A 25,947-nucleotide genomic window follows, 5' to 3' on the forward strand; every position below is an offset into this window, starting at 1 on the left:
CAGCCGCGGGGAAGCGCGGGGGCGGGGCCTCGGTGGTCGCCTGGGTTACCGGGAGGCGGAGCCGCCGGGGCGGTCGGGGCCCGGATGTCCGGCGCTGCTGCCGGGGCGGCTGGTCCCGGAGCTCCTTCGGGGAGACCTGCGAGCGGCCCATGGGTGAGTGTGGGCGCTGAGGTCCCGGGAAGCGTTCGTCGCAGTCCCCGCGCCGGCGACTCGGGCTCTGCCCCGCGGGCGGCCTCGGGATGGCGGCGCATCCTCGTGTGGCGGGCCCTGGAGGTTCCCCGGGGGCGGGGCGGTCCCGGCGGCTCTCGGGCTGCGGCGGAGGCGGGCTGCGCGCCGGGACCAAGGCCAGGCCGGGGCCGTTCGGGAGGTCGCTTCAGCCCCTTTGTTTTGGTCTCTTGGTTTAGCATTGGTGAGGGTTGACTTGAGACTTTAAAGCGCGGGCGTAAGTGCCAGCAAACAGGAAGGGAAGCGGAAGCTAATTGCCTGCAGGACTCTTGCCCGCTGCAGCATCAGACCTTAAGTTTAAAGGCCCTTCACGAAGGGACAAGACCGTTGCAAAAAAAAAAAGGGGGGGGGGATCTTAAAATTTTAACCACCCTCCGATAAACGGAAATGGGAGGGGAAACTGAACGGACACGGCGAGTGGCCTGTGCTGAGCCGTTTGGTCTGTGATGAGCTGTTGTTTTTAGTTTACCATGGTGGTTTTCAGGCCTTGGGCTTTAAGAACTTTAGATTATTCACATTCAGATGTATCTATTTCAACATCCACTAAATGCAAAATCCATGTGGAAGAAGCCTCCAATTGTTCAGCTTCTGTCTTCTCAAAAACTCTGAAAATTCATTCTTGTCTCTTAGTTGCTTAGGACATAGGTGATTACAATTGATTAAAAATGAAGTGCTAATTAAGGTAAAGAAGCCCATGGGTAAGAAGTCAGAAATGTGGTAAAAGTGAAAATGTTAAACCTGAGACCTTGTAGTGGGTGCTATTTCTGTTGTTTCTCAGCAGCACAAGGAGAAAGAATCAAAAGCCTACTTGACTTTGAAAGGAGAAAGGGCATTGTGGACCAAGCGGTCTCTAGTGTGAATTCATGAAGAATTTGGGAAATTATTCAAGAATAGTGAAACGAAGGAAAAGTTCTTCTCTACTCGCAGGGTCTTCCAGCTGGACTGAAAATTAAATTTACATGAGACAGATTAACAGGAAGAAAAAAAAAAAAACCTGCCAAGTTTTATTATGTGTGCATGAAGGCCCAAGTATGGTTTTGAGACCTAAAGAACTGACCAAGGCAGGCAGTTCTATAATGCATTGCTGACAAAGAAGCAATTAAATTGTGAGGAATTTACAAGAAAAGGAAAACAGGTGTTTGGAATAAGGTAATAGCTTAGTGAAAAAGTAACAGGGCTTTTTTTTCTGCAGCTTTTTTGACTTTAAAGTCATTAACACTGGTAATAAGGATGTCTTTTTATGTCTTAGTATAGGGAGGATATTTTTCACGTGGGAGATTTGTTCTCTGCTTTCAGGGGGACAAAGGAGGGCTGAGTGTCCTTGCCACTCTTGTTTCTTAAGTAACTTTTACTTAAAATGATCAGTATGCCAAAGTGGGACGTTTTGAGAGCCTGCCCTTGGCCCCCACAATAGTCATAAAATGCATAATTTTCTAAATTAATTCACATTTGACCACAGTTGTTTTGGATTTATTCTCCTCTAGGCTTGTAGGTTCTTTGAGGGCAGAGACTCTTGTTTGTTGCTCTGTGGATCTTTAGAAATCCCTAGCCATGGAATCTGATACATAATGATGCACATTTATTGAATGAATGAAGGAAATCGGATGTCTCTGATGGAAAAAAAGAACTCCTTTAATAACTTCTCTAGGCCCCCCCCCCCCTTTTTTTTTTTTTTTTTTTTTTTGTAAAGAAGAACTTTATATTTTGCACAAGGCTTGAGAGCAGGGGGTTGATTCTAAGGTAGTTGTTCCCAGATATTGGTCAGAGGCCCAGGGACGACCTTGATGAAATTTTCACCTGTCCTCAACAAAAATGACGAAATGTAGGAGAGTAGAGTAAGCTTTTTGTAAAGGTGAATTTATTTACCTTAAATACATTTACCTCCTATTTTGAAATTATATCTTTTCTGCTTTTCTGGTATTAAAATGTGTTCTATTATAAACGAAGGTGATATTCTATGTGTCTCTGTGTTTGTGTGCACACTTAATGTTCTGACTGGGCAAAATAAGAGGTGGTGATCCTCTATTAGTTTTCTAAATAAAAAATGAAAATGCGAAAGTCTAGACTAATCGAGGGGGACCAGCTGCTGGAGCCATTGGAGACATAATAGGTTAAGCTTTGAATTCAGGGGGTAGATGCCACTCTACTGGTTGAGGGGTCTTAATCATTAGGAATAGCATTAACCACGAGGTTGCAGTATAACTTTCTGCAGTGTCACAGCGTAAAAGGGGAAATTTAACTTTAAAAATAATTGCATCTTTAAAAATAAAAACTTTTGTCTAATATGTATCACTTCTTATTGAACTGTGATGAGATACTTATGCCAAGTTCTTCAGCTGTTAATATATTATTTTTTATAATCACAAAAGATGTTACTTTACTGGCATTTGTTTTTAAAAAGCTGTCGATATTCAACCAGCATGCCTTGGACTTTACTGTGGGAAGACCCTATTATTTAAAAATGGCTCAACTGAAATATATGGAGAATGTGGGGTAAGTCTTAATTTTAACATTTGAATGTTATTTCATTGCTAAATTCTCTTTGCTTTTGAAGTATTTTCAAGTGTAAAATATCTTTTTTCTTCAATATCCTCATTAATTTATAAAAATGAGGCATTAATAAAATTCTTGTCATATTGTCCAAAATACATCTTAACAGTCACAGTTAAGTATTTTTAAAAACATTTTATAATTTTATAGTAATTTTTAATTACTTATTCTATAGTGCAGTGTCTTGGGCAGTAGGTTAATATTAAAACTCCAGAACTTTTCTCTGCAATTATTTTTATATAGCATTACTAAGTTTATGATTTAATGTTAGTCAACTATTTTAATAACTTAGCAAAAGGAATCTTTTGAAAGAGTGTTATACAGATGAACCAAATACAATGTAGATTTCTTTTACGTGTGCACTTTCTTTTTTATTTCTACAAGATGCGCATATATATATGTGTTTAAACTGAAATGAGATGTCTTTATAGAATGACTTTGGGATATTAATATTCTAAAATAATATCTGTACATAAAATACTGTTTTTATATTGTAGGTATGTCCGAGAGGACAGAGAACAAATGCACAGAAATATTGTCAGCCTTGCACAGAGTCTCCAGAACTTTATGATTGGCTGTATCTTGGATTTATGGCTATGCTTCCTCTTGTTTTACATTGGTTCTTCATTGAATGGTACTCGGGGAAAAAGAGGTTAGCACTTTGTGTGAATGTATCTGGATGGACTGATGTTAGAATAATGATAATTTAGAAGATCTTATGAAATAATTTTGCGGTGAACCTGTTTTTGCTTTATATTCTGATTACTTCTGACTGTGGCAAGAGAACTTAAATGATAAGGCATGCCTCAGTAATTATAAAGGGAAGTGTCCTTTGTTTTACTCTAAATGATCTTGAAAGAATTTTCTTTTCTTTTCTCAATTGCAGTCTTTATGGGTTTTCTACAAAGAATTGATTATGATTACAAACTGTATATTGAACAAATTCTTTGTGATTTGATTTAATACTAGTTATATATAATGAAGTTAAAATGATATAGCTGCAACCTAATTATGAAAACTGATACTAAACATTAAATCAACATGCATTTATTGAGCTCTGTGTTTTATGTTTAGATCAGGGGAGGAGGTAAACAAATAACTGATGTGGTTTATAGTCATAATCTTATAGAGAAGACAAGTGTGTGTACAACTAATTATAATATAAATCAGTTTTTAAATATGAAGGGCACCTGGGTGGCTCAGTGGGCTAGGCATCTGACTCTTGGTTTTGTCTCAGGTCATGATCTCAGGGTCATGGGGGCCAGGCCTACAGCCTGCATGTAGGCTCTGTGCTCAGTGGGGAGTCTGTTACGAGATTCTCTCTAAAATAAATCTATAAAAAAAAGCATTATGAAGGGGCAGCCCCGGTGGCGCAGTGGTTTTAGCACCGCCTGCAGCCTAGGGTGTGATCCTGGAGACCCTGGATTGAGTCCCACATCAGGCTCTCTGCATGGTGCCTGCTTCTCCCTCTGCCTGTGTCTCTGCCTCTCTCTCTCTCTCTCTTTGTGTGCCTCTATGAATTAAAAAAAAAAAAAAGGCATTATGAAGAAAATACTCTGGAATCACAAATAATATAAGAGATAAATTGTGCCTGGTGGGATGTGAAAGACTTCAAAAGAACATTTTAGGGGCGGCCCCGGTGGCGCAGTGGCTTAGCGCCGCCTGCAGCCTGAGGTGTGATCCTGGAGACCTGGGATCCAGTCCCACGTCGAGCTCCCTGCATGGAGCCTGCTTCTCCCACTGCCTGTGTCTCTGCCTCTCTTTCTCTCTGAGTCTCTCATGAATAAATAAATAAAATCTTTAAAAAAAAAACATTTTAGGCAGAGGAAATAGCAGGAACAGTGGCATGGAGGTATGAAATGTGTTGCTGTATCGAAGGTGGGACTGGAAGTAGTCTGGGTTGGTCAGTATGGATGGCTCATCAGAGAAGGGTAATAAACAGGAGAGTGGGAAAAGTAGATTGAGACCAGAATGTGAAAGTATGTTTGTTTATTTATTTGAGAAAGATAACGTGCTTGCGCGTGCGAGCAGAGGGAGAGATACAAGCCGACTCCACGCTGAGTGTGGAGCTTGATGGCAGGGCATCATCCCTGAGATCATGATGTGAGCCAAAACCAAGAGTCAGTGGCCTAAAAGACTGAGCCACTCAGGTGCCTCCAGAATGTGAAGGTTCAAGGAAGTGAAAAAGTTTATACTGGGATTGAGGAGCTAAATTAGTATCTTCTCAGTATCTTTCTGCTTTAGGTCCTTTCCCTTTCACCACCTCTTCTCTGCCTCAGATGCTCTCTTCTCCTTCTGACTACAACTTTTTACCTAGCCGCTTTTTTTCCCTTCAGATTTCAGTTTAAATTATACCCATAGAAGACTTCATTGACCCAATCTACAGTAGGTCTGTCCCCCTTATTTTTCTTTTTTTAATAGCATTCTTCATTTTATTGGTTTTGCTTGCATTTAGCATTCAATACAGTTTATGGTTAAGTTTATTACCTCCCATCTCCCGATTAGAAGTCTGTGAAGGCAGTGTCCATCTCTGTTTTCCATGGAATCTCCAGAAACCAGCACAGCAGCTGGCACATAACAGGTGCTCATTTAGTATTTGCTGAGTGAATGATTTATTGGTGAAGGTTTTTGTTTAGAGAAGTAGCATCACTGGCTGTATATTTTAGGAAAATGACTTCTGTAGACGGTAGATTAGAGGTGAGGCATATTAGAAGACTTTCCAAGAAGTAGGGATGGCTCGACTCCAGTAGTGTGGATGGTAGTGGAAAGGATAGGCCTATGGAAATAGAATTAGTAGTTTTCTGGATCCTACCTAATAAATCCAGGCTGATTATTTATCTTGGAAAAGCATTTGTTCTTTTTCAGATTGAACCGTGAATAGGTTTTTTAAAAAGTAGCTCTCATCTTTTAATTTCTGTTTAGAACGATGAGAGATGGAGGCAAGAAAGGAGATGTGATAAATTGAAAGCTAAAGTGGAATAATTGCTCAGCTAGTTGGTTGGAACTTATCAGCCATAAGCAGGGAAGAGATGGGGGTATAGAGATGTAACTTACCAAATGCATTTGAATTAAAACATCAGGTATGTTTGGAGGGAGAGTCTTGGAGCAAAGGGTGGGGTTTGGTTTGAGGGTAGAGCCGAGGAGTGATTAGTGCTCAGGCGGGAAAAGCAAGTGGGTTTAAAAAGAAGGAGTTTGCATAATTTAGGTATGCTTTGCCTAGGAAATTGGCAGCAGAGTACATAAGAGCCATCATTTGCATTTTCCTGAGATGTTGCCCTTGTAACCAAGGAAGTAGAGGTCTACTTGTCTCAGGCTAGACCAGAGTTTCTCAACCTTTTATTCATTGTCACTTCCTTAAATAAGGAGCCTTTTTAAATACTCTTTTTTCCTAATTCCACCTACCCCAATAAAATTTTAATGTCATAAATGTTTATCTGTTTATGTTGTATATGCATCTATGTGCTATATATATTTGTGTGCATCCTATATATATAATATGTATATAATACATATATAATACATATATAATATATATATAATAAATATAAGATTATTTTATCCCCAAGAGCCAATTCTTTCCCTCTTAGGAGTGAAGTCACCCATTGAGAATGCATGGGCCAGACTCTCAGCAGAACTTTCCTTTCTGGTACTTTTGCTTTCCCCAGAGTTGAGTATTAAATTTTTTTTTTTTAATTTGTTTTTTTTTTTAAAGATCAAGGCAAAGATAATCAAAATTTCGTAATTTTATGCAGTATAGTGAGAAGCTGTGCTTCTTATGTGATTTGTTCTTATTTGTTCTTATGAAAAGTAATTCATAACTTTTAAGATGTATTCATTCAGCAATCATTAAAGATGTTTGCAATATGCCAGATGCTGTACTGGGTTGCCAGATTCAGAGATGCCTGAAATGTGGATGCTCACAGTCCAGTGGTTGAGATAGACAAGCCATCACAATATTTATGAGGTTCCATAATAGAGGTTTTTGGAGCATTTTAAGACTGGAATATAGAAGAAAGAAATTAATTTTGCCTCCTCAAAATAGGGTGGTGTCACAGAAGAAAAAACTGACTTTAAGCTGGACTTGAAGAGTGAGTAGATTTTGATAGGAATTGAAGAAAGAGCGGGAAAAAGATGTGCAAAAGTAATGGAGGCCAAAAAGCACACAGTATATTCAAGAAATGAGAGCTGAGTGTCCTATGAGAAATAAGGACTAATGAGACCAGGATATAAAGAGATTTGGGGCTACAGGAATCTTAGGAAATATTCATTAGACCTGGGGATAGCTCCAGAGCTGTTCTTAAAGGATACACAGCTTGCCAGATAGGTAAGTGAAGCATGCCCACATGTGTGGAGCCTTGGGGAGAAAAGGAAGGTAGTATGGGCAGGATATGTAGAAAATAATGCTGGTAAAGAGTATTTTTCCTGAAAGACAAGTGGGACTCATTGAATAGTCTAATAAGGGGAGATTTAGGATCTGATTTTGTTTTGTAAAGATTATGTGGTTGGCTGTAGACAGACTGAAAGGGGGCATGATGAGAAAAGAGACTAGTAAGGTTATAAAAGTAATAGCAAGAAATAAGGAGGTTGGGATATTGCTTCGAAAAATATGAATTCTATAAGGAAGCAAAATACTAGATTATATTATCTGAAATTGTAAATGTTTCTTTACATATTCACTATTTCCAACTGTGTAAAATCATGCAGGAGTTCTTCCAATAATATGGGCTAATTAGGAGTTCCAAGTGACACTCCTGCAAGAAATAATTGAAGTTTGGAAAAGATAATACTATTTAATACATTGCTGGTCTCACGGGAGATGGGATATCTCCAAGAATTCTCTTTTTTTAGAAAACAAACCAACCCACCCTAAGCTGTGGCCAGAGTGACAGAGCAGACAGTAGGAATGGACTGTTGCCTGCAGTTAATTGCTGCCAGCAGCAGGTACTGAATCTGAGGCAGCCAGTGTGAAGCTTGGACTCTCAAGAGGCTGAAGCCCAAGATGGTAGTGGGTAGCAGATCCTCTTTGCAGCTTCTCCATTCTCAGTTTAGGCCCATAAAACTCTTACTCATCAGTATTTATTAATGACTGTATACTCCATGATAACCAAATAAAATCACTATGAGAGTGGGTAGACAAACAATATAGTTATGCTTCCGAAGGACTGCAGAGAATGGGTTTTCGGCTATACACCATAAAACTGCTGCTTGTATAGTGCTTAAAGAAATGAAGGATGTAGTCCCAAAGATCTCCAAGAGTCAACAAGAAATTATTGGGAATGAACAAACAGATTGGTTTGAAAAAACAAAAAGAACTTCTAGAAATGAAATTTTTAAAATGGTAGGTCAGCAGATTAAACAGTTGAAGGCAGAATTAGTGCATTAGGAGATACATGTATCTGAAGAAATAATGCAATGCTGAGAGAAAAGGAGGTAGAAAACAGGAAATACATTAAGAGAAATGAAGCATAGGTTAAGAAACTAATATGTGTCTGTAATACCTGCTGGGAATCTAGTTAGGTTCAATTAAACATTATCTAGAGTCTACCATAGGTCATAACAGGCACTAGTTTACCTGGAAGGAACACAACTTGCCTACAAGGCAGCATCAACTTTTGAAGCAGTTGAGCTCAGCTGCAGGAAGATAAAATACACACTTGAGTGGGTGTGGGAGTCCAAGCTTAAGGTCTTTTGCCCTGAAGGAGCCAGTGTTTCTGTAACCTTTCCACGTAAGTATAGCTGCCAGAGTCCTGCAAGGGACATGCCAGTTATAAGAATTGCTGAAGTCAAACCAGACCATGGTGTCCCCATCAGATACTTATTGCTTATTTATAGTTCTCCTCAATCCAGATACAGTTGGCCAATCAAGGAATTGTTCGTATCCTAAGTAGTGTTGCCTGGCAGTAAAGTTGACATTTTACCCTTCTTTGGCTTCCAGAGAAACTGAGCTAGAGTTAACTGAAAGAGTCTTGTGTAAGAATGAAAAGTTTTATTAAATTTGTGCATAGTTTCTAATAAGAGTCTTCAGAAAAAATAGAGAAAATGAAGGAGAACCAACATTTAAAGATATATTTGGATTTTACAGAAATCGTGAAAAATAGATTTGCAGAATTGCTTCTGGGGAAGCAAAACACATTCCAAGCAGAATAAAGAAGAAATTCATACCTATTCACATTATAATTAAACTGGAAAACACCAAAAATGGATAATGGAATGGGCACACAGAATATTATACAGCAGTGAAAATGACAACTTTAGGTATAAACAATACCATGGATAAATCTTGGAAATGTAATTTTGAATGGAAAAAAGATGTGTATCACTTTATAGTGTTTAAAAATAAGCAAAACTTGGGGTGCCTGGGTGGCTCTGTCACTTAAGCATCCAACTCTTGATTTTGGCTTAGGTCATGATCTCAGGGTGGTGAGATCAAGCCCCAAGTCAGGCTCCATGCTCAGTGGGGAGTGTGCTTAAGATTCTCTTTGCTCCTCTGCTCATGTGTGCTCTTTCTCTCTCTCTCTCTCTCTCTCTCTCTCTCAAATAAATAAATTTTTAAAAATAAGCAAAACTAGACAGAGTGGTTTTGAAGCATAATCTAGTTGGAATAAAAACTTCAGAAAAAGTGATAAAGAGAATTTAGTATAATGGTTACCTCTTGGGGAAGAGCCAGGATTAGGGAATGAGGAAGGAACAGAGGTAAATACAGGTTGCTAATGTTCTAGTTATTGAGTTAGATGATGAACTTATAATTTTTATTATTATACTTGATAACTAATCTGTATTAATATAGTTTTTTTCTGTGCTTTTTATATTTAAGATAATGATGCATAGGTAACTAAGACATTCTAAACAGTTGGGCAAGTCACTTGAGATAAAGGAACATTTTAATTTCTGCTCTTTACATTTAGAAAATACTGGCATAGTGTTATCTGGGATGAGAATCCCTTTTTTAGGATGGAGGGTTAAACTCAAGTGGTTTTCATGTTTGACTTTTCTGACCTATTTAGAAGATACTTTAGTTTCAGGATTTATCAGTTAAACATTCCTTTTAGAATCTGTATTTGGAACATACAAGTTTTCTTAAAACCATCTAAATAGTGAAAATTTTCTGGTAATTGTGCTACTTTTGTTTTACTAGTTCCAGTGCACTTTTCCAGCACATCACTGCATTATTTGAATGCAGTATGGCAGCTATTATCACCTTACTTGTGAGTGATCCAGTTGGTGTTCTGTATATCCGTTCATGTCGAGTACTAATGCTTTCTGATTGGTATACGATGCTTTACAATCCAAGTCCCGACTATGTTACCACAGTGCACTGTACTCATGAAGCTGTCTACCCTCTGTAAGTATTTATATAGACTGAAGATCATTTAAAAAATGATAATTATAAATGTATTCATTTCAACAGATTATTGAAAAATGGCTTCTAGGCAATGGGGGAGATAGAAATGATTTTCTTCTCTTTAGGGAAGGGAATAGAAATGCATCTTAGTATAATACAAGTGAAAGTATTTTTGTGTTGGTGTTGAAGTGTGTAGAAGCATTTCTAAAATAAGCAATATCTGTTTTCTTTAAAAGAGAGTTTTAAGGAAAACCTTTATGATATGCAACAGAGAAGCAATATCTGACATAGATGAAAGAGTGTGGGCTTTGAAGCTAAAAACAGGCTTGAGTTTGAATCCGGAGCCACTGTGGTGACGTGATCATGTTAAGAGCTTGTAACCTCTGTTTTCCCATTGGTAAAAATGGAAATAATGGTACCTCATAAGGTGATTTTGAGGATTAAATAAGTCTGCACATATCAGACACCATGTGCAGTGCCTTACATACAAGATAGTAGCTGGCATTATTATTAGAGTTAATGTTTTTTTGTTTTTGTTTTTTTCCAAAGCAAATGTTTATAATTTTCATGAGAATGTTTTGTTTTAAAAATATTAAATCCATAAGACTCTATGTAATACTGTGCCAGACTACTTCATTTTTAGAATTTCTCTTCATGTTCATTTTGATGTTTTTTCTTGGTAAAGGTGTAATATGAGAGTTTCCCATAGTTGTAGCAAGTTACCATTACATAATATGCTCAAGAAAATAGTCCTTTTTCTGCAGGTTCTTAAGAGTACTAAGTGGGAAAAACACCTGCAATGTAAAAAGTTCCAGATACAGAGATATGAACATCTTTCCACCTGCCTACTATTAAGCCCTGTAAATTACTTATTTCCTGTATATATGCTGTCTCTCTCTATATATATACATATAATTTATATATAATACTGTATATAAAAGACCAGTAAAGTGTTCTCATTTGGTTTCAGAGTTTCAATTAAGACCAGTAAAGTGTTCTCATTTGGTTTCAGAGTTTCAGTTATTCTCTTTTCGTATATTATCCAGGGGACTGCCAACTTAACCTCGTTCTATTTAAAGAACTGAATAAGGGAATCAGATATTATATATAACTATCTTATTTAACACAAAATCAGATTTATTTATTGCTGGTCACATAGATAGTGTTTTTCATACTATCTATAAAGCATATAGTAGGAGAGTCAGCAAATTCTAAGAACAGATGGCAAATAGGTGCCCTCGACCCTCATTCTGTGGCCATACAGCCACATCCTCATACAACTTCATTGATCAGAATTTGAATTAAGTAGATATATATTTTTTCTCAGTAGCTTTACCAACAGTCACTGTGCAGTGGCCTGTCTGCTTTATTAATCATACAAATTAATATTGGTTTTATACATATTATTTACTTTACATAGCCATTTAATTGTAACTAGATGGCTAGACTGGAGCTAAACTTTTCAGAAAGCAGCAGGACTACCCAGAATGCCTGGCTGGCTTAGTTGGAAGATCTCAGGATTGAGATCTTGGGGTTGTGAGTTCAAGCCCCAGGTTGGGCATAGAGATTACTAAAAACAAACAAACAAAAAAAACAAAACTTAAAAAGAAAAAAAGCTTCAGGACTACCAAAAGTTATAAAAATTTTTTTCTTTTGTGGGTCAACAGAAAGTAATGGCACAAAATTACCAGGAGCCTTTGGAACACTATTACATTGATTATTTTCTCCATTGGTATATATAGCCTTGTTCCTTACAGACTGAAAAATACCGGGATACTATACTGATAATTGTAGTTTTGAGGGGAACTTAGTTAGATGAGACACGGAACAGCATGCAAATTTCTATTATTAGAAACTTACTATAAAAAATGTTTACATTACTAAAACTTTGAGTTAGTAGGTTGACTTAATATACGTTTTAAACCTTTTTTAGCATCTATGATTTTAAATTGATCAGTAATAGATATTTTAAAACATAATTTCAATGTTATGATTCCTTGACTTATTTTACAGGTACACTATTGTATTTATCTATTATGCATTCTGCTTGGTATTCATGATGCTACTCCGACCCCTTCTGGTAAAGAAGATTGCCTGTGGGTTAGGAAAGTCTGATCGATTTAAAAGTATTTATGCTGCACTTTACTTCTTCCCAATTTTAACTGTGCTTCAGGCAGTTGGTGGAGGCCTTTTATGTAAGTTTGACGGGTCAAGTCAATGAAATATATTTGTATATTTGATAAACAGTATATTCTCTATAACTTTGGATCTTTAAATTGTTTTTTTAATCCTTGAAAATATTTTTGCTAAAACATAATCAGTCTTATAAAAACAAAAAATGTGCTGCTTGGGATGGAATAGTCTCAAGTTAGTCAAAGCTGATTTTTATTTAGAGAGTACTTTGTATCTGAAGCTTATAAACTAAGTAGGAATATTTAAAAAACCTGAGTATGAATTAAAAAGCAAGAACTTAAAAAAAAAACTTAAAAAAAATAAAAAGCAAGAACTTGTTTTTGCATGTAATATATGGAAGTTACTGTTGATGATATGTACTAACATTTATTATTAAGTTATGTCCTCAATTTTTGAGTGCCTTTATTAAAGCCATTTAGATACAGTAAAAGAATCTTCAGTATATTCTTTATTTCAATGTAGCCATTCATTTATTCAACTATTTAGACTGAATATGACTCAAAAGAAGAATAGGAAAAAGTTGGTGTTAAAGGGCTGACATACTAGTAGGAAAGCTATGAGTAGCTGAGATGATGTAGTATAGTACTTATTTGAATATGTGGCATTGAATATTGCAGGGATGTTAGATGCCATCTACGTGGAGCCTACCAAGGTACAGAGGGCAAGTCTTCTGGTCTAAAGGGGCTAGGCAAGACTGGCATCATTTTGTAGCTTGGTAATGAATTTGACTCTAGAGGAGGATGGCACTGTGAAGGTGAGGCCAAGGGAAGAGGAAATTGGAGACTAGTCAGAAGTCTGTTATCCCTTATATTCTAGTTTACAGATGTATTGTTTCAGTTGGCCTGCATAGTACTTGAAAATGTATAGCTCCTTCTAGCTCCTACCATTTCCTGTTGTCTTAGATTTGGTCCACTTCTATTGTTTACCTGCCTGGCTGGCCTCTGTGGGTATGTGAGGTTGCTATTCTTGTTCTAGGGAATAGAGACCCACCCTTTAAGGATTTTAGGCAGAAGACTGGCATGCAAGTTAGAAAGAAAATTCCTAGCAGTGTAGAAGATGGATTGGCAGGGGATGAGGACCTGGGGGATCAGTTAAGAGGTTATTGCAGCTAGCCAAGTCTGACTGGCCTAAAGCAGAGAAGCACTGGGAATGGAGAGTATTTTGAAGATCAGTTAACTAGGTAACTGACTAAACATAGGGGTGAGGGAATAGGAGAATAGAGTAGCTTTCTGACTTAGTAACTACTGAATAGAGCAACAGAAGCAAATATTTGAAAAAGCAAATAAAATAGGTTGATGAGAAGTTATTAGGAAGAGGTCTGACAAATTCTACCTGCTTGGAATTTGGAAGCCAGTTTTTAAGTGTGATCTGCATCTGAACCACTAGGGGAATGAAAATGCAGATTCTCAGGCTTTACCCCCTAGGCCTAGTTGCTCAAAATCTCAAATTTTAAAACCTTGTAACAGCCATGCCTGAGTGCAAGACCTAAATGCTTCCATGAACCCAAGACCACCCTCTACTCCCCACAAGTTTGGGCCTTTTTAGAAACTTCTTTCTCTTTTTAACTTAGATGGCTTTTTACTACTCAGTCTTAGATTTGTAGCATTAGCAACATTAACTATTTATAAATTAAATAGGATTTGTGTATGTGTGTGTGTGTGTGGTTGGTTCAGGACCTAATTACGGTCTATGAAATGAAAGGTTTTAAATGTCAAACAAGGCATTTAGTTATTTACTTAGTAAGTTGGAATTGAGCCTGTATAGATAAGTTAGAGTTTCTACATTCTGAATTAACATTTGAAATTGTTCCAAATGGGTTCCACTGCAATGTAGAATGATTAGTGGTTTCATAAATTGAAGTTGTTTTAAAATAATTATATGAAAAGTAATTCAAGATTTTATTCTCAATGTTTTTGTTTGCTTTAGTGTGCTATAAATTGAAAACATTTTAAGAGAAAGTATTTTATAAGAAAAAATTTTGCTTGAAGTAGAAAAATCTAGAATTTTCTCTTTAAAGATTTTATTTATTTATTCATGAGAGATACAGAGAGGCAGAGACACAGGCAGAGGGAAAAGCAGGCTCCATGCAGGGAGCCTGATGTGGGACTCGATCCCAGTACTCCGGGATCACACCCTGAGCTGAAGGCAGATGCTCAACCACTGAGCCACCCAGGCGTCCCAAAATATCTAGAATTTTGACATAAAGAACACTGAATGATGAGGTTACTGATATAGCAGCTTTTCTAAAGAGTAATTAAAACCATGTAGCTTTTTTCAACCAACATCCCCCATTTGGACCACAAAACAAAATTATTTGCATAATTACTTTCTCAATCCTCCCAAGTTTGGTACATACTAGTATTGTAGATGCATAGACAGAAACTAATCATTACATTCAATGGATGCCTTAAGGCAGGGGTCTTCAAAACTGGGCCAAGGATAGTTTTACATTTTTTAAACAGTAGAAAAAAATAAGGGGATCTTATCCAGGATAGTTTCAACATTCCTCTGCACTTTTCTTATTCCCACACTGAGTTGTGTTGCCCTTATCAAAAGGGCTATTTTTATCTGAAGTGTGGGTTTCTTACGGAGTCTGAGTTGACCATTATCTTTTTATTTTGGTTAAAAAAAATGGAGAGAGGGGTGCTCTGAGAGAGAGTAGTAATTCTTAATGTGTGAAAATTATATGAAATTTGGAATTTATTGCTCCTAGAGTTTTATTGGAACATAGCCACACCCATTCATTTGTGTATTGTCTGGCTGTTTCCCATTGCAATGGGGACTTGGGTTATTGAGACAGACTGTATGGCCCGCAAAGCCAAAAATATTTACTATCTGGTCCTTCACAGAAAGTTTCCTGACCCCTGCCTTAGGCCATTAGGGCTTAAGTCTCACAAAGGACTGGTTGAGAAAGTTTTCAACTATTGAGAGAATTTAAAAAACTGTCTGAATTATTTTGATGGTTTATTCAGAAAATTTAATTTTCAATATAATACCGATTTGTTTTTCAGATTATGCCTTCCCATACATTATATTAGTATTATCTTTGGTTACTCTGGCTGTGTACATGTCGGCTTCTGAAATAGAGGTAGGAAATCTTTTTTCCTTTGTTAAAGGTGTGTGTTTGTTTTTAATAAATTTAGCAATTGAGTAGGAGAATCTACCTATGATATGATAAGGTACGACTGATTGTTTTAGTAATCCTTAGCTAATTGATGGCACTCAGTAGCTTTTAGCATGTTAGTTAAGTTTATAAAATGTTGTATTTGCTAGGGAAATTAGTGCAGTAGCAGGCTTAAGTACCTAGTATGTTGGAGAAAAAAAACAATCTTTTCACATAATTTACTCACATAGAAAATGTTTAATTATTGAAATGTTGAACGTTACTACTTTGAAGGAAACATGAACCGCTTTATGGTATATAGAACTAATTTTACACTTTATTTTACAATGGCAACACTGACAGTCATCAGTATTAAATACATTTTATACCCTTCTATATTTTGTTCCCAATTTTATTTTCTTGATTATGGATGTTTACTTTTGCATTCTAATATTTCGGTGACTTGGAAATAATATTATAGTCATACTAGTTTTGATACTTTTCCTGTTTCAAGATCTCCATTTTGTCTATCTTAGTATTTTATTGAAGGCCACTGTTAGAAAGAACTCTGAGTTATACCTTTAACTTGAAAGGAATAAAAAAATGTTGCTTGCTAATCTAGGCACAGCCTTCAGCTGCATACTGCAGTTGATAAAGACGTGTGCTTTCTCATTCTTTCATAAAAAAGTTCAGCCCAAAGAAGGAAGTTGTCACCTATTTTGGAGTCATTGCTGTTGCTCCTTTTTCTGTTGCATTAGTGAAAGAGTGAAAGGGAATGACTTTCAGGTAGAATAGTAGTAGAGGAACCAAGCGAATGTTTTTGTGGTGATTCAGATCTTTTCATTTGTATACTATCTCCATTTCTCCTGTGTAATCTTTAGTCAACAATACAATATGTTCAAAGAAGATAAGCAGATTCATTTTGTCACCTTTGTCCATTCCAAGGAAAAACTTGAGGGAGGGAATGATTGGATAGTTCAATAAAATGAAGTTCTTGAATTTTTATTACCTATAACTACTATGGATAGTTAAATTAGCCTGAAACTTAGATCTTTGCTCCAGGAATCTCTTCCATATGAAATGTTCGTGTACTTCAATTAGCACTCTATAAAGAATCGGAATAGGGACCTGAATCAGGAAATTTAGTTCTGGTGAGTTGATGAGTTATTTAATAAGAGAGAGTTAGTAACCTCCTGCAAATTACATTTTAGTGTGTTTATTAGCACCTTTATTTTTATTTTTTTTTTAAAGATTTTATTTATTCATTCATGAGAGAGAGGAAGAGACACAGGCAGAGGGAGAAGCAGGCTCCATACAGGGAGCCCGATGTGAGACTCGACCCCGGGACTCCAGAATCACACCCTGGGCTGAAGGCAGGCGCTAAACTGCTGACCCACCCAGGGATTCCCTGTTAGCACCTTTAAATACTACTTTTGTAATAACTTGAAGTCTCCTATTTCTACATATTACAGAGCTGTTTAAAAATTAAAAGGAAATGTCATTTCTGCTCCCTTCTAATTATCCAGGCAGCAGACCCCAAGGATACTAGAAACTAAGGAAGTTGAGTTTATGTACCTCCTACTTCCCACCTATAAGACTCAGCTGCGGTGGATCAGGGCAGGAAGGAGGCCCATCATGTAGAGTTCCCTTCTAGTTCATATCTCAGAAGAAACTATAGTGTTTCCAAGGTTGAATGGTGTTTTGGACTAGAATTTAGAGACATGGCCTCCTGTTTTGGTGCTGCTGCTGAGTGCCTATATGGTTGTTGAAAGCCTCAGTTTCCCCATCTGTAAAATGTAATGAGTGATTTCTTAGGTCCTTTTTAGGTCAAACATGGTGTGATGCTGAGGTTATTGCGTGGAAACAGTACATTTTATTTTCATTGAAGTATTAACCTAGAGTGTTATATTAGCTTTAGGTGTACAATATAATCATTCAACAATTCTATACATTATTCAGTGCTCATCATGATATGTGTCCTCTTAATCCCCTAATCCCCTTTATTTCACCCACCTCCCCTCTGGTAACCACCAGTTCTCTGTATTTGAGTCTTTTTTCTTTTCTTTTTTTTTTTTTTTTTGTTGTTGTTGTTGTTGTTGATGATGTTGTTTTTGTCTCATTTTATCCCTTGTCTCTTAAATTCCACATGGGTGAAATCATATGGTATTTATCTTTCTCTGACTGACTTCACTTAGCATTGTACCCCTAGGTCCATCCATGTTGTTGCAAATGGCAAGATCTCATCCTTTTTTATGGCTAAGTAGTATTCCATTGTTTATATGTACCATACCTTTATCCATTCATCTGTCCATGGACACTTGGGTTCCTTCCATATCTTGGCTATGTAAATAATACTTCAATAAACATGGGGAGTGCATTTATTTATCTTTTCAGATTAATTTTTTTGAGGAACCTCCATGCTGTTTTCCACCATGGCTGCACCATTTGGCATTCCCAGTGCACGAAGGTCATTTTTTCCCACATCTTTGGCAACATGTGTTTCTTGTGTTCTTGATTTTAGCCACTCTGACAGACATAAGATGACATCTCATTGTGCTTTTGATTTGCATTTCCCTGGTGATTAGTGATGTTGACCATCTTTTCCTGTGTTTCTTGGCCATCTCTATGTCTTTGGGACAATTGTCCAGGTCCTCTGCCCATTTTTAATCAGATTGTTTCTTGCGTGTTGAGTTGTAGAAGTTATAGGATACATACCCATATTAACGTCTTATCAGATGTATCACTTGCAGATATTTTCTCTGCTTCATTAGATTGCCTTTTTTGTTGATGGTTTCCTTCCCTACGTAACAGCTTTTTATTTTGGTGTAGTCTCAGTACTTTGTTTTTGCTTCTGTTTCCCTTGCCTGAGGAGACAGATCTAGCCACTGTCCAATTACTGCCTATTTTGTTCTAGGAATTTTATGGTTTCTGGTATCACATTTAGGTCTTAGTCCATTTTGAGTTTGTCTTTGTGTCTGGGGTAAGAAAATGGTCCAGTTTTGTTCTTTCGCATGTAGGTGTGCAATTTTCACAGCACTATTTATTGAAGAGACTCTCTTTCCTCGTTTTATTTACTCTTGCCTCCCTTGTCCTAGATTAATTTACTATATATGCTGGGGTTTATCTCAGCGCTTTCTGTTCTGTTCCATTGATTCATGTGTCTCTTTCTGTGCTAGTACCATACTGTTTTGATTATTACAGCTTTATAGAGTATCTTGAAATCTGGGATTGTCATTAAATCCAGCTTTGTTTTTCTTCCTCAGTATTGCTTTGGCTCTTTAGGGTTTTTTTTTGTGATTCCCAAGAAAATGCTGATTATTTGTTCTAGTTCTATAAAAAATGTTGCTATTTTGATAGGGATTGCATTAAATCATGGAATTTCCATTTGTGTCACCTACAGTTTCTTTCATCAGTGTTTTATTATTTTCAGAGTACAGGTCTTTCACTTCCTTAAGTTTATTCCTAGAGGTTTTATTATTTTTGTACAATGTAAGTGGGATTTTAAAAATCTTTCTCATTCTGCTACTTTGTTATTAGTGTATAGAAATTCAACAGATTTCTGTTCATTAATTTTGTATCCTGCAACTTCATTGAATTCATTTATCAGTTTTAGTAGTTTTTTGGTGGAGTCTAGGGTTTTCTATATATAGTATCATGTTATCTGCAAATAGTAGAAGTTTTACTTCTTCCTTACCAATTCAGATGTCTTTCCCTTTTTTTTTTTTTTTTTTGGTTTTTCATTGCTGTGGCTAGAACTTCTAATATTCTGTTGAATAAAAGTGGTAAGAGTGGACCTCCTTGTCTTGTTCCTGATCTGAGAGGAAAAGCTTTTGATTTTTCACCATTTAGTAAGATGTTAGCTGTAGGGTTTTCATATGCGGCCCTTACTATGTTGACGTACCTTCCTTCTAGATCTACTTTGTTGAGAGGTTTTATCACAGATGGATGTGCTTTGTTAGGTGCCTTTAGTGCATCTGTTGAGATGGTGCTATGGTTTTTTTCTTTTCTCTCATCAGTGTGATTTATCATTTTGATTGATTTGCAAATATTGAACCACCATTACAACCTAGAATAAAACCCACTTGATTGTGGAGAATAATTTTTTTAGTGTATTATTCCATTTGGTTTACCAATATTTTGTTGGGAATTTTACATCTATGTTCATCAGAGATACTGGTCTATAGATTTCTTTTTTTGTAGTGTCTATCTGGTTTTGGTATCAGGGTGATGCTGGCCTCACAAAATAAATTTGGAGACTTTTCTTCCTTTTCCATTTTTTTTTTGAATAGTTTGAAAGAATGGATATTCTTTATTTATTTATTTTAAAAGATTTTACTTTTTATTTATTCATGAGAGACACAGATTGGGAGAGAGGGGCAGAGACACAAGCAGAGGGAGAAGGAGGCTCCATGCAGGGAGCCCGACGTGGGACTCAGTCCCCGGTCTCCAGGATCAGGCCCTGGGCTGAAGGTGGCGCTAAACCGCCAAGCTCCCCAGGCTGCCCAATTCTTTAAATGTTTGGTATAATTCACCTTTGATGCCATCTGGTCTTGGACTTTATTTTGTTACAAGTGTTCTTCCTGATTCACTTTGGAGAGGCTATATGCTTCTAGGAATGTATCCATTTCTTTAAGGTTGTCCAGTTTATTACCATATAGTTTTTCATTTCTTAAAGTCCTATATCTGTGGTGTCCGTTATTTCTCCTCCTTTTCTAGTTTTATTTGCAGCCTCTTTTTTCTTGATGAGTCTAGCTAAAGCTTTATCAATGTTGTTTATCTTCAAAGAGCCAGCTCCTGATCTGTTTTGTTTTTTTGTCTCTATTTACTTCTGCTCTCATCTTTATTATTTTGTTCCTTCTACTGGCTTTGGGCTTTTGTTCTTTTTCTAACTCCTTTAAGGGTAAGGCTAAGTTTGAGGTGTTTGTTTTTTGAGGTAGGTCTCTATTGCTATAATCTTCCCTCTTAGGACAGCTTTTGCTGCATCCCAAAGATACTGAACCGTTGTGGTTTTCATCTGTTTCATGTATTTTTTTATTTCCTTTGATGTCTTGGTTGACCCATTAATCATTTAGTAAAACATATTATTTAGCCTACATATATTTGTGTTCTTTCTAGACTTCTTGTAATTTCTAGTTTCATACCGTTGTGGTTGGAAAAAAGGCATGATTTAGTTTGTTGAGACTTTTTGTGCCCCAACATGTGATTCGTTCTGGAGAGGATCCCATGTACACTTAAAAAGAATATGTAATCCTGTTTTTGGATGGAATGTTCTCAATATATCTTTTAGGTCCATCTGGTCTGATATGTCATTCACAGCCATTGTTTCTTGTTGATTAACCTGGATAATGTATACACTGATGTAAGTGGAGTATATAAGTCCCCAACTATTATTGTATTACTGTCAGTCTCTTCCTGTCTGTTAATAGTTGCTTTATGTATTTAGGTACCCTCTTTTTGGGTGCATAGGTATTTATAATTTTTCTATCCTCTTTTTGGATTGTTCCCTTTTTAATTCAGTAATATCCTTTTTGTCCCTTGGTACCTACTATCTTTGTTTTAAAGTCTATTTTGTCAAATAATTTAAGTATTGCTAACCCAGCTTTCTTTTAACTTCTATTTGCATGATGTTTTTCAGTTCCTTCACTTTCAATCTTGCATGTATGTCTAGGTCTAAAGTAAGTCTAAAGCAGCACTTAGAGGTTTTTTTTTTTTTTCCTTTATCCACTCAGCACCCTATGTCCTTTGCAGCGTTTAGTCCATTTATACTGAGTAATTATTGATAGGTATGTACTTATTGCCATTCTGTTAACTTGTTTTACTATTGTTTTGTAGTTCTTTGCTCCTTCTCTTCCCTTGTGGTTTAATGGCTTTAGCATTACACTTGGATTCCTTTCTATTTATGTATGTATTATAGGTTTTGATTTGTGGTTACCATATTCATTTATAACTTCTAACGTATAGCAGTCTATATTAAGTTATGGGTCACTTTAGTTTGAACCCATCCTAAAAGCACTAAATTTTTACCCCCCCCACCATGTTTTATGTATATGATGTCATACTTTACCTCCTTTTTTGAGTCCCTTGACTGATTTTTATAGATATTGATTTTACCGCTTTTGTGCTTTAATCTCTATACTGGTTTTATATGTGGTTTTATATCTTTTGTTATATGTTTATATTGTGACATTTTTTCCTTTCATAATCTTTATTACAGAGTTTTTTCCCACTCAAAGAATTCTCTTTAATGTTTTCTTGTAAGGCTGGTTTAGTGGTCATAAACTCCTTTAACTTTGTCACGGAAACCCTTTATTTCTCCTTCCATTCTGAATACAACAGACTATTCTTTTATAGGTTTTTTTTCTTTAAGCATTTTGAATATATCATGCCATTTCCTTTAGGCCTGCAGGGTTTTTGCTGAAAAATCACCTGATAGGTTTCTGGGGTTTCCTTTATGCATAATTCCATTCTTTTCTCTTGCTGCTTATAAAATCTCTATCACTACTTTGCCATTTTAATTTTTATGTGCCGTGGATTACTTTTATTAGGTGCTGTCAGTGCTCTTGCATCTGGAAGTCTGTTTTCTTCCATAGATTGGGGAAGTTTCAGCTTTTATTTCTTCAAATAAATTTTCTGCCCCTTTTCTCTCTCCTCCTGGGATCCCTATAATGTGAATATTATTATGCTTTATGGTGTCACTGAGTTCCCTTACCCTATTTTCATTTTTTATTATATTTTTTTGTTTGCTGTTCAGCTTGGCTGCTTTCTATTACATCAGTCTTCCAGATCACTGATCCTTTATTGATTTTTCTCTAGTGTAATTTTCATTTCAGTTATTGAGTTCCTCATCTCTGGTTCTATTTTATATATTGAAGGTTTCACTGAGATCCTCTGCTTATTTATGACCATTACTTTGAGTTTATCAGGCATGTTGCTTATCTGTGTTTCATTTGGCTCTTTTGCTGTGCTTTTATCCTGTTCTTTCATTTGGGACTTATTCTTCTGTCTCCTTGTCTCTGTTAGAAAAGTCAGCTACATCTCCTGATCTTGAAGTAGTGGCATTTGAGGAAAAGGTGCTGTGGTGCAATGTCCTCCGTTCCCCAGAATCAGGTGCTTCATGGATGTCTCCTATGTGGGATACATGGACCCTGCTGTAGTGGCTATACTGTGTTGGCCTTCAGTCCAGTCAGCTGCAATGGCCTACTTCATCTGCTCAGGGCACACCAGGCAGGACTTGGTCCCTGTTCTGTGAAGGTGCCAGTCTGGGGCCACTGAAGGCCTGTAGTTGGGCAGATCGGCAGTCAGACCAGACTCCTGCCCCTATTCTGTTGGGGCTGCAGTTACAACAGTCTCCAGGGCACTACTCTCCCTTCCCTGTTCCCTAAGAGGTTTTTGCTTTTTGGTGGGGCTAGCAGATTCTGGTCCCCAAGCTGTTGCAACTACAGTGGCAGTGAGTAGTGGGATTCTTTCTCTGCACTTTCAGTTACAAGGTTTGGCTGTTGGGATTGCAGACACACTGGCGTATGTGATTGTCTTTCTGGGGCAAGAGCCACTTTGGAGTGGTGCCATCTCTCCTGGGGTTGTTTGCAGTGTGTTGGGGCAGGAGCCACTTTGGAGGGACACCTGCTGAGTGAATCTGCAAGAGAACGTGGGTTGGGCATGGTGCTAGCAAGTGAGGTGGAACATGTTCTTCTGGTCATGCAAGTAGGGGAGTGGGGAGAAACGGTTGCGCCGGCTCTTTTAGTCTTGGAGAGTTTCCTAAAGATCCCTGCCCCTCCCTTGCACATTATGAGATTAGTAAATCTCCTTCACATATACATCTGGTGCCTTTCAAACTGGTATTTCTGTGCTGTATCTCTGCTGGGTTGTTATGCTGGCTCTTTATTTAAATTCTAGTTAGTTAACCTATAGTGTAATATTATTTTCAGGAGTAGAATTTAGTGGTTCATTACTTACCTATTATATGCTGGCTCTTTAATGGCAGGGACTACTGAGTTTGTTACCTTCCAGCTCTCCTGGAGCTAAGTGCCACTGATGGTAAAAATGCTTAAAGTAAGGCCCACGGTTTTCAAAGCCTGCTGTTATGGGGACTCATTTTCCTAGTGCTGGCTCCCTGGGCCTAGGGTTACTGGTGGGGGTTCTGATCCTTTGGCTTCTTTTGGTGTCCCTCCTGTGTGTGGTTAGGCTCTCCCAGGGCTTTGTTCCTAACCATGTCCCACCCTTCTTACCCTTTTTGATGTGGCCTCCTCTCTACAATTAACTATGGAAGGTCTGCTGCCAGTCTTTGAGTCATTTTCAGAGTTGCACTGTGTCTGTTATCTCAGTGTGTATCCATAGACGAGGTGAGCTCAGGATCTTCCTATTCTGCCAATTTCCCAACAAATAATACATTTAAATTACAGTGCAACAAATTATCTAGCTTATTCAGCCTGATAATGTGTGTTTGTTTTCTTCCTTTAAAAAATTATACAGAACTGCTATGATCTTCTGGTGAGAAAGAAAAGACTTATTGTTCTCTTCAGCCACTGGTTACTTCATGCCTATGGAATAATATCCATTTCCAGAGTGGATAAACTCGAGCAAGATTTGCCGCTTTTGGCTTTGGTACCCACTCCAGCTCTTTTTTACTTGTTCACTGCGAAATTTACTGAGCCTTCACGGATACTCTCTGAAGGAGCCAATGGACACTGAATGTAAAATGCCAAAAAACCTAAAAAGTGTTCTTAGTAAAAAAACATAAAATGCATTAATACTCTTCTGTTGTGTATGGAAGATTGTTTGTTTTCCGTTTTTGACTTAACAGACTTTCTGGATAGACTTGGAAAATACAAAATGCTGTAGTCTATGACATAGTATAATACACTTACACACTTTAGCACACCAGGACACTACAAGCATGTTAGGAAGTACTTGCTTCCTGCAACAATTTAGTTATCCTTTAGAACAAAATCGTGTTCCTCTATACCTAGACAAGTATAATCTGAAATCCTTAGCATCGGTCTAATTTGCATGCCTCTTGTGTTTCAATTTGTTTTTCAAGTATAAGGAATAAGAAGGACAAACATACCTGTGGGTCTGGTAGCAAACATGAAAGGGAAGTATGTTGTTTGTTATTTATTTTTACCAGTACAGTATTTTGATTATAAAAATAGAGTATAATTTATATAACAGGTTTTCTGTTTATAGGTAGTTTGGTTGAAGACCTCTTCTGATTATGGATTCTGTTAAGAAAAACAATAAAATGCTTAACTACAAAAAAAAATCCCAGGTGTTCTGACATTTAATTGTGGAAATAATTCAGACTAAAAAGAGGAATATTTCTTTCCCAAGTGAATAAATACATGGATTCACACATTCCCTTCCTCTTTGGTCTCCTTTTTGAAGGATATATACACGGTGCAATAATATTTTATTGATCCTAAAATTTTTCACATTGTGACGTCTCTGAATTAGGATGCATCTTACAATTGATGCCTTAACAGAATACAGAATATATAGAACATACACTTTTCCTGTGGTTATTGATAGGTGTACTGTGTATTTTATGCTCTAAAGCCTTTAAGAGATTCATGTGGAACCATGGAAGCAAAATAAGGGTTTTTTTTTTTGTTTTTTTTTTAACATTTATCCAACCATGTATATCCATTTGTATTTAGAAGGTTATTTACTGATTCTGCTATTGGGTGGGGATTATGCAATTTTGTTAAGACATCCATAGATCATTGCAAAACATGAAGAAAGTGTACTCACTTGTTCTGTAGTTTTGTTTGTGCCTTTTGAATTCACAGCAGTTATAGCCTTGAAGTTATTTTGTTAGTTTTTTTACATTCACCCACTGGGGGATGGACTTTTTTGATAGGAATGTGTTTCTTCTTTTCTGTAGGAATAAAAACATAAAAATGCTGTGTATCTCACTCAAGTTTGGATGGTTATTAGTGTGCATTAAAATTCTAAATTTCCCAAAGGATCCTCAACTGGACAATTGTATAATCTGAGACTTGGTTGTGGGAAGGGACTGTAGAGAACCATATATCTGATTACCAACACCATCTGTCCCTCTACATTTGGAGCCATTTTAACAATTATCTTCTCTGATCTCCTAGCAGAGACATATGTATGCAAAAGGAAAAATCATGCAAGTAATTATTAAAATTCCTCAAATGCAAAGATTTCAGGAATACTTAGATATCTGCATTATTAATTTGTTTTAAGAACAAGACCAGAACAATTCATAGCAACTGTGGTTGCTAATGTTACTAAATAATATGCTAAAATATGGTCATTAAAAAAATAAATCACCCTTGTCCCAGTTCAGCTTTGTTCAGTTTTGACTTGTAAGGCATTAGGGACTCTCACTGCTACAGTGCATGGTAATTATTTTGCTAACAAGTGCTAGATAGGTCATTTAAAGGTCAAATATTTTGATTAATTTGGGTCAGTTGATAAATTTAATTACATTGTTATGTATTTGTCTAAAACTGTTGGTTTGCAAGATTTGGCTGCACGTTGGATCCCACTGGAGAGAGGTCTAAAAACA

At 36.9% G+C, this 25,947-nt stretch overlaps 2 protein-coding genes across 7 annotated transcripts in view; one reads left to right on the forward strand and one right to left on the reverse strand.

Moving 5' to 3' along the window:
* The window catches only part of JKAMP (JNK1/MAPK8 associated membrane protein), a 39,268-nt gene extending 13,944 nt beyond the window's left edge, over positions 1-25,324 (forward strand). For 2 of the 5 annotated variants that reach the window (XM_038544850.1, XM_038544851.1), the window contains 6 exons: positions 2,627-2,718; positions 3,273-3,427; positions 9,911-10,117; positions 12,131-12,312; positions 15,322-15,398; positions 23,883-25,324. In XM_038544850.1, coding sequence (XP_038400778.1) covers positions 2,627-2,718; positions 3,273-3,427; positions 9,911-10,117; positions 12,131-12,312; positions 15,322-15,398; positions 23,883-24,101 — 932 coding nt within the window. In that variant the 3' untranslated portion in view covers positions 24,102-25,324. Of the gene's footprint in view, positions 1-24; positions 154-1,047; positions 1,375-2,626; positions 2,719-3,272; positions 3,428-9,910; positions 10,118-12,130; positions 12,313-15,321; positions 15,399-23,882 lie in introns of those variants that run through there. The other 3 variants (XM_038544852.1, XM_038544853.1, XM_038544854.1) reach the window with 3 other exon arrangements.
* The window catches only part of CCDC175 (coiled-coil domain containing 175), a 96,377-nt gene that overhangs the window by 4,455 nt on the left and 65,975 nt on the right, over positions 1-25,947 (reverse strand). Inside the window, exons 20-21 of one of the 2 annotated variants that reach the window (XM_038544848.1) lie at positions 25,161-25,287; positions 24,485-24,631 (exon numbers count right to left, since the gene is read on the reverse strand). In XM_038544848.1, coding sequence (XP_038400776.1) covers positions 25,202-25,287 — 86 coding nt within the window. In that variant the 3' untranslated portion in view covers positions 24,485-24,631; positions 25,161-25,201. Of the gene's footprint in view, positions 1-24,484; positions 24,632-25,160; positions 25,288-25,947 lie in introns of those variants that run through there. The other variant, XM_038544849.1, reaches the window with a different exon arrangement.

The sequence above is a fragment of the Canis lupus genome, chromosome 8 (assembly GCF_011100685.1).
Source record: "Canis lupus familiaris isolate Mischka breed German Shepherd chromosome 8, alternate assembly UU_Cfam_GSD_1.0, whole genome shotgun sequence".
In the NCBI taxonomy this organism is placed as follows: Eukaryota; Metazoa; Chordata; class Mammalia; order Carnivora; family Canidae; genus Canis; species Canis lupus.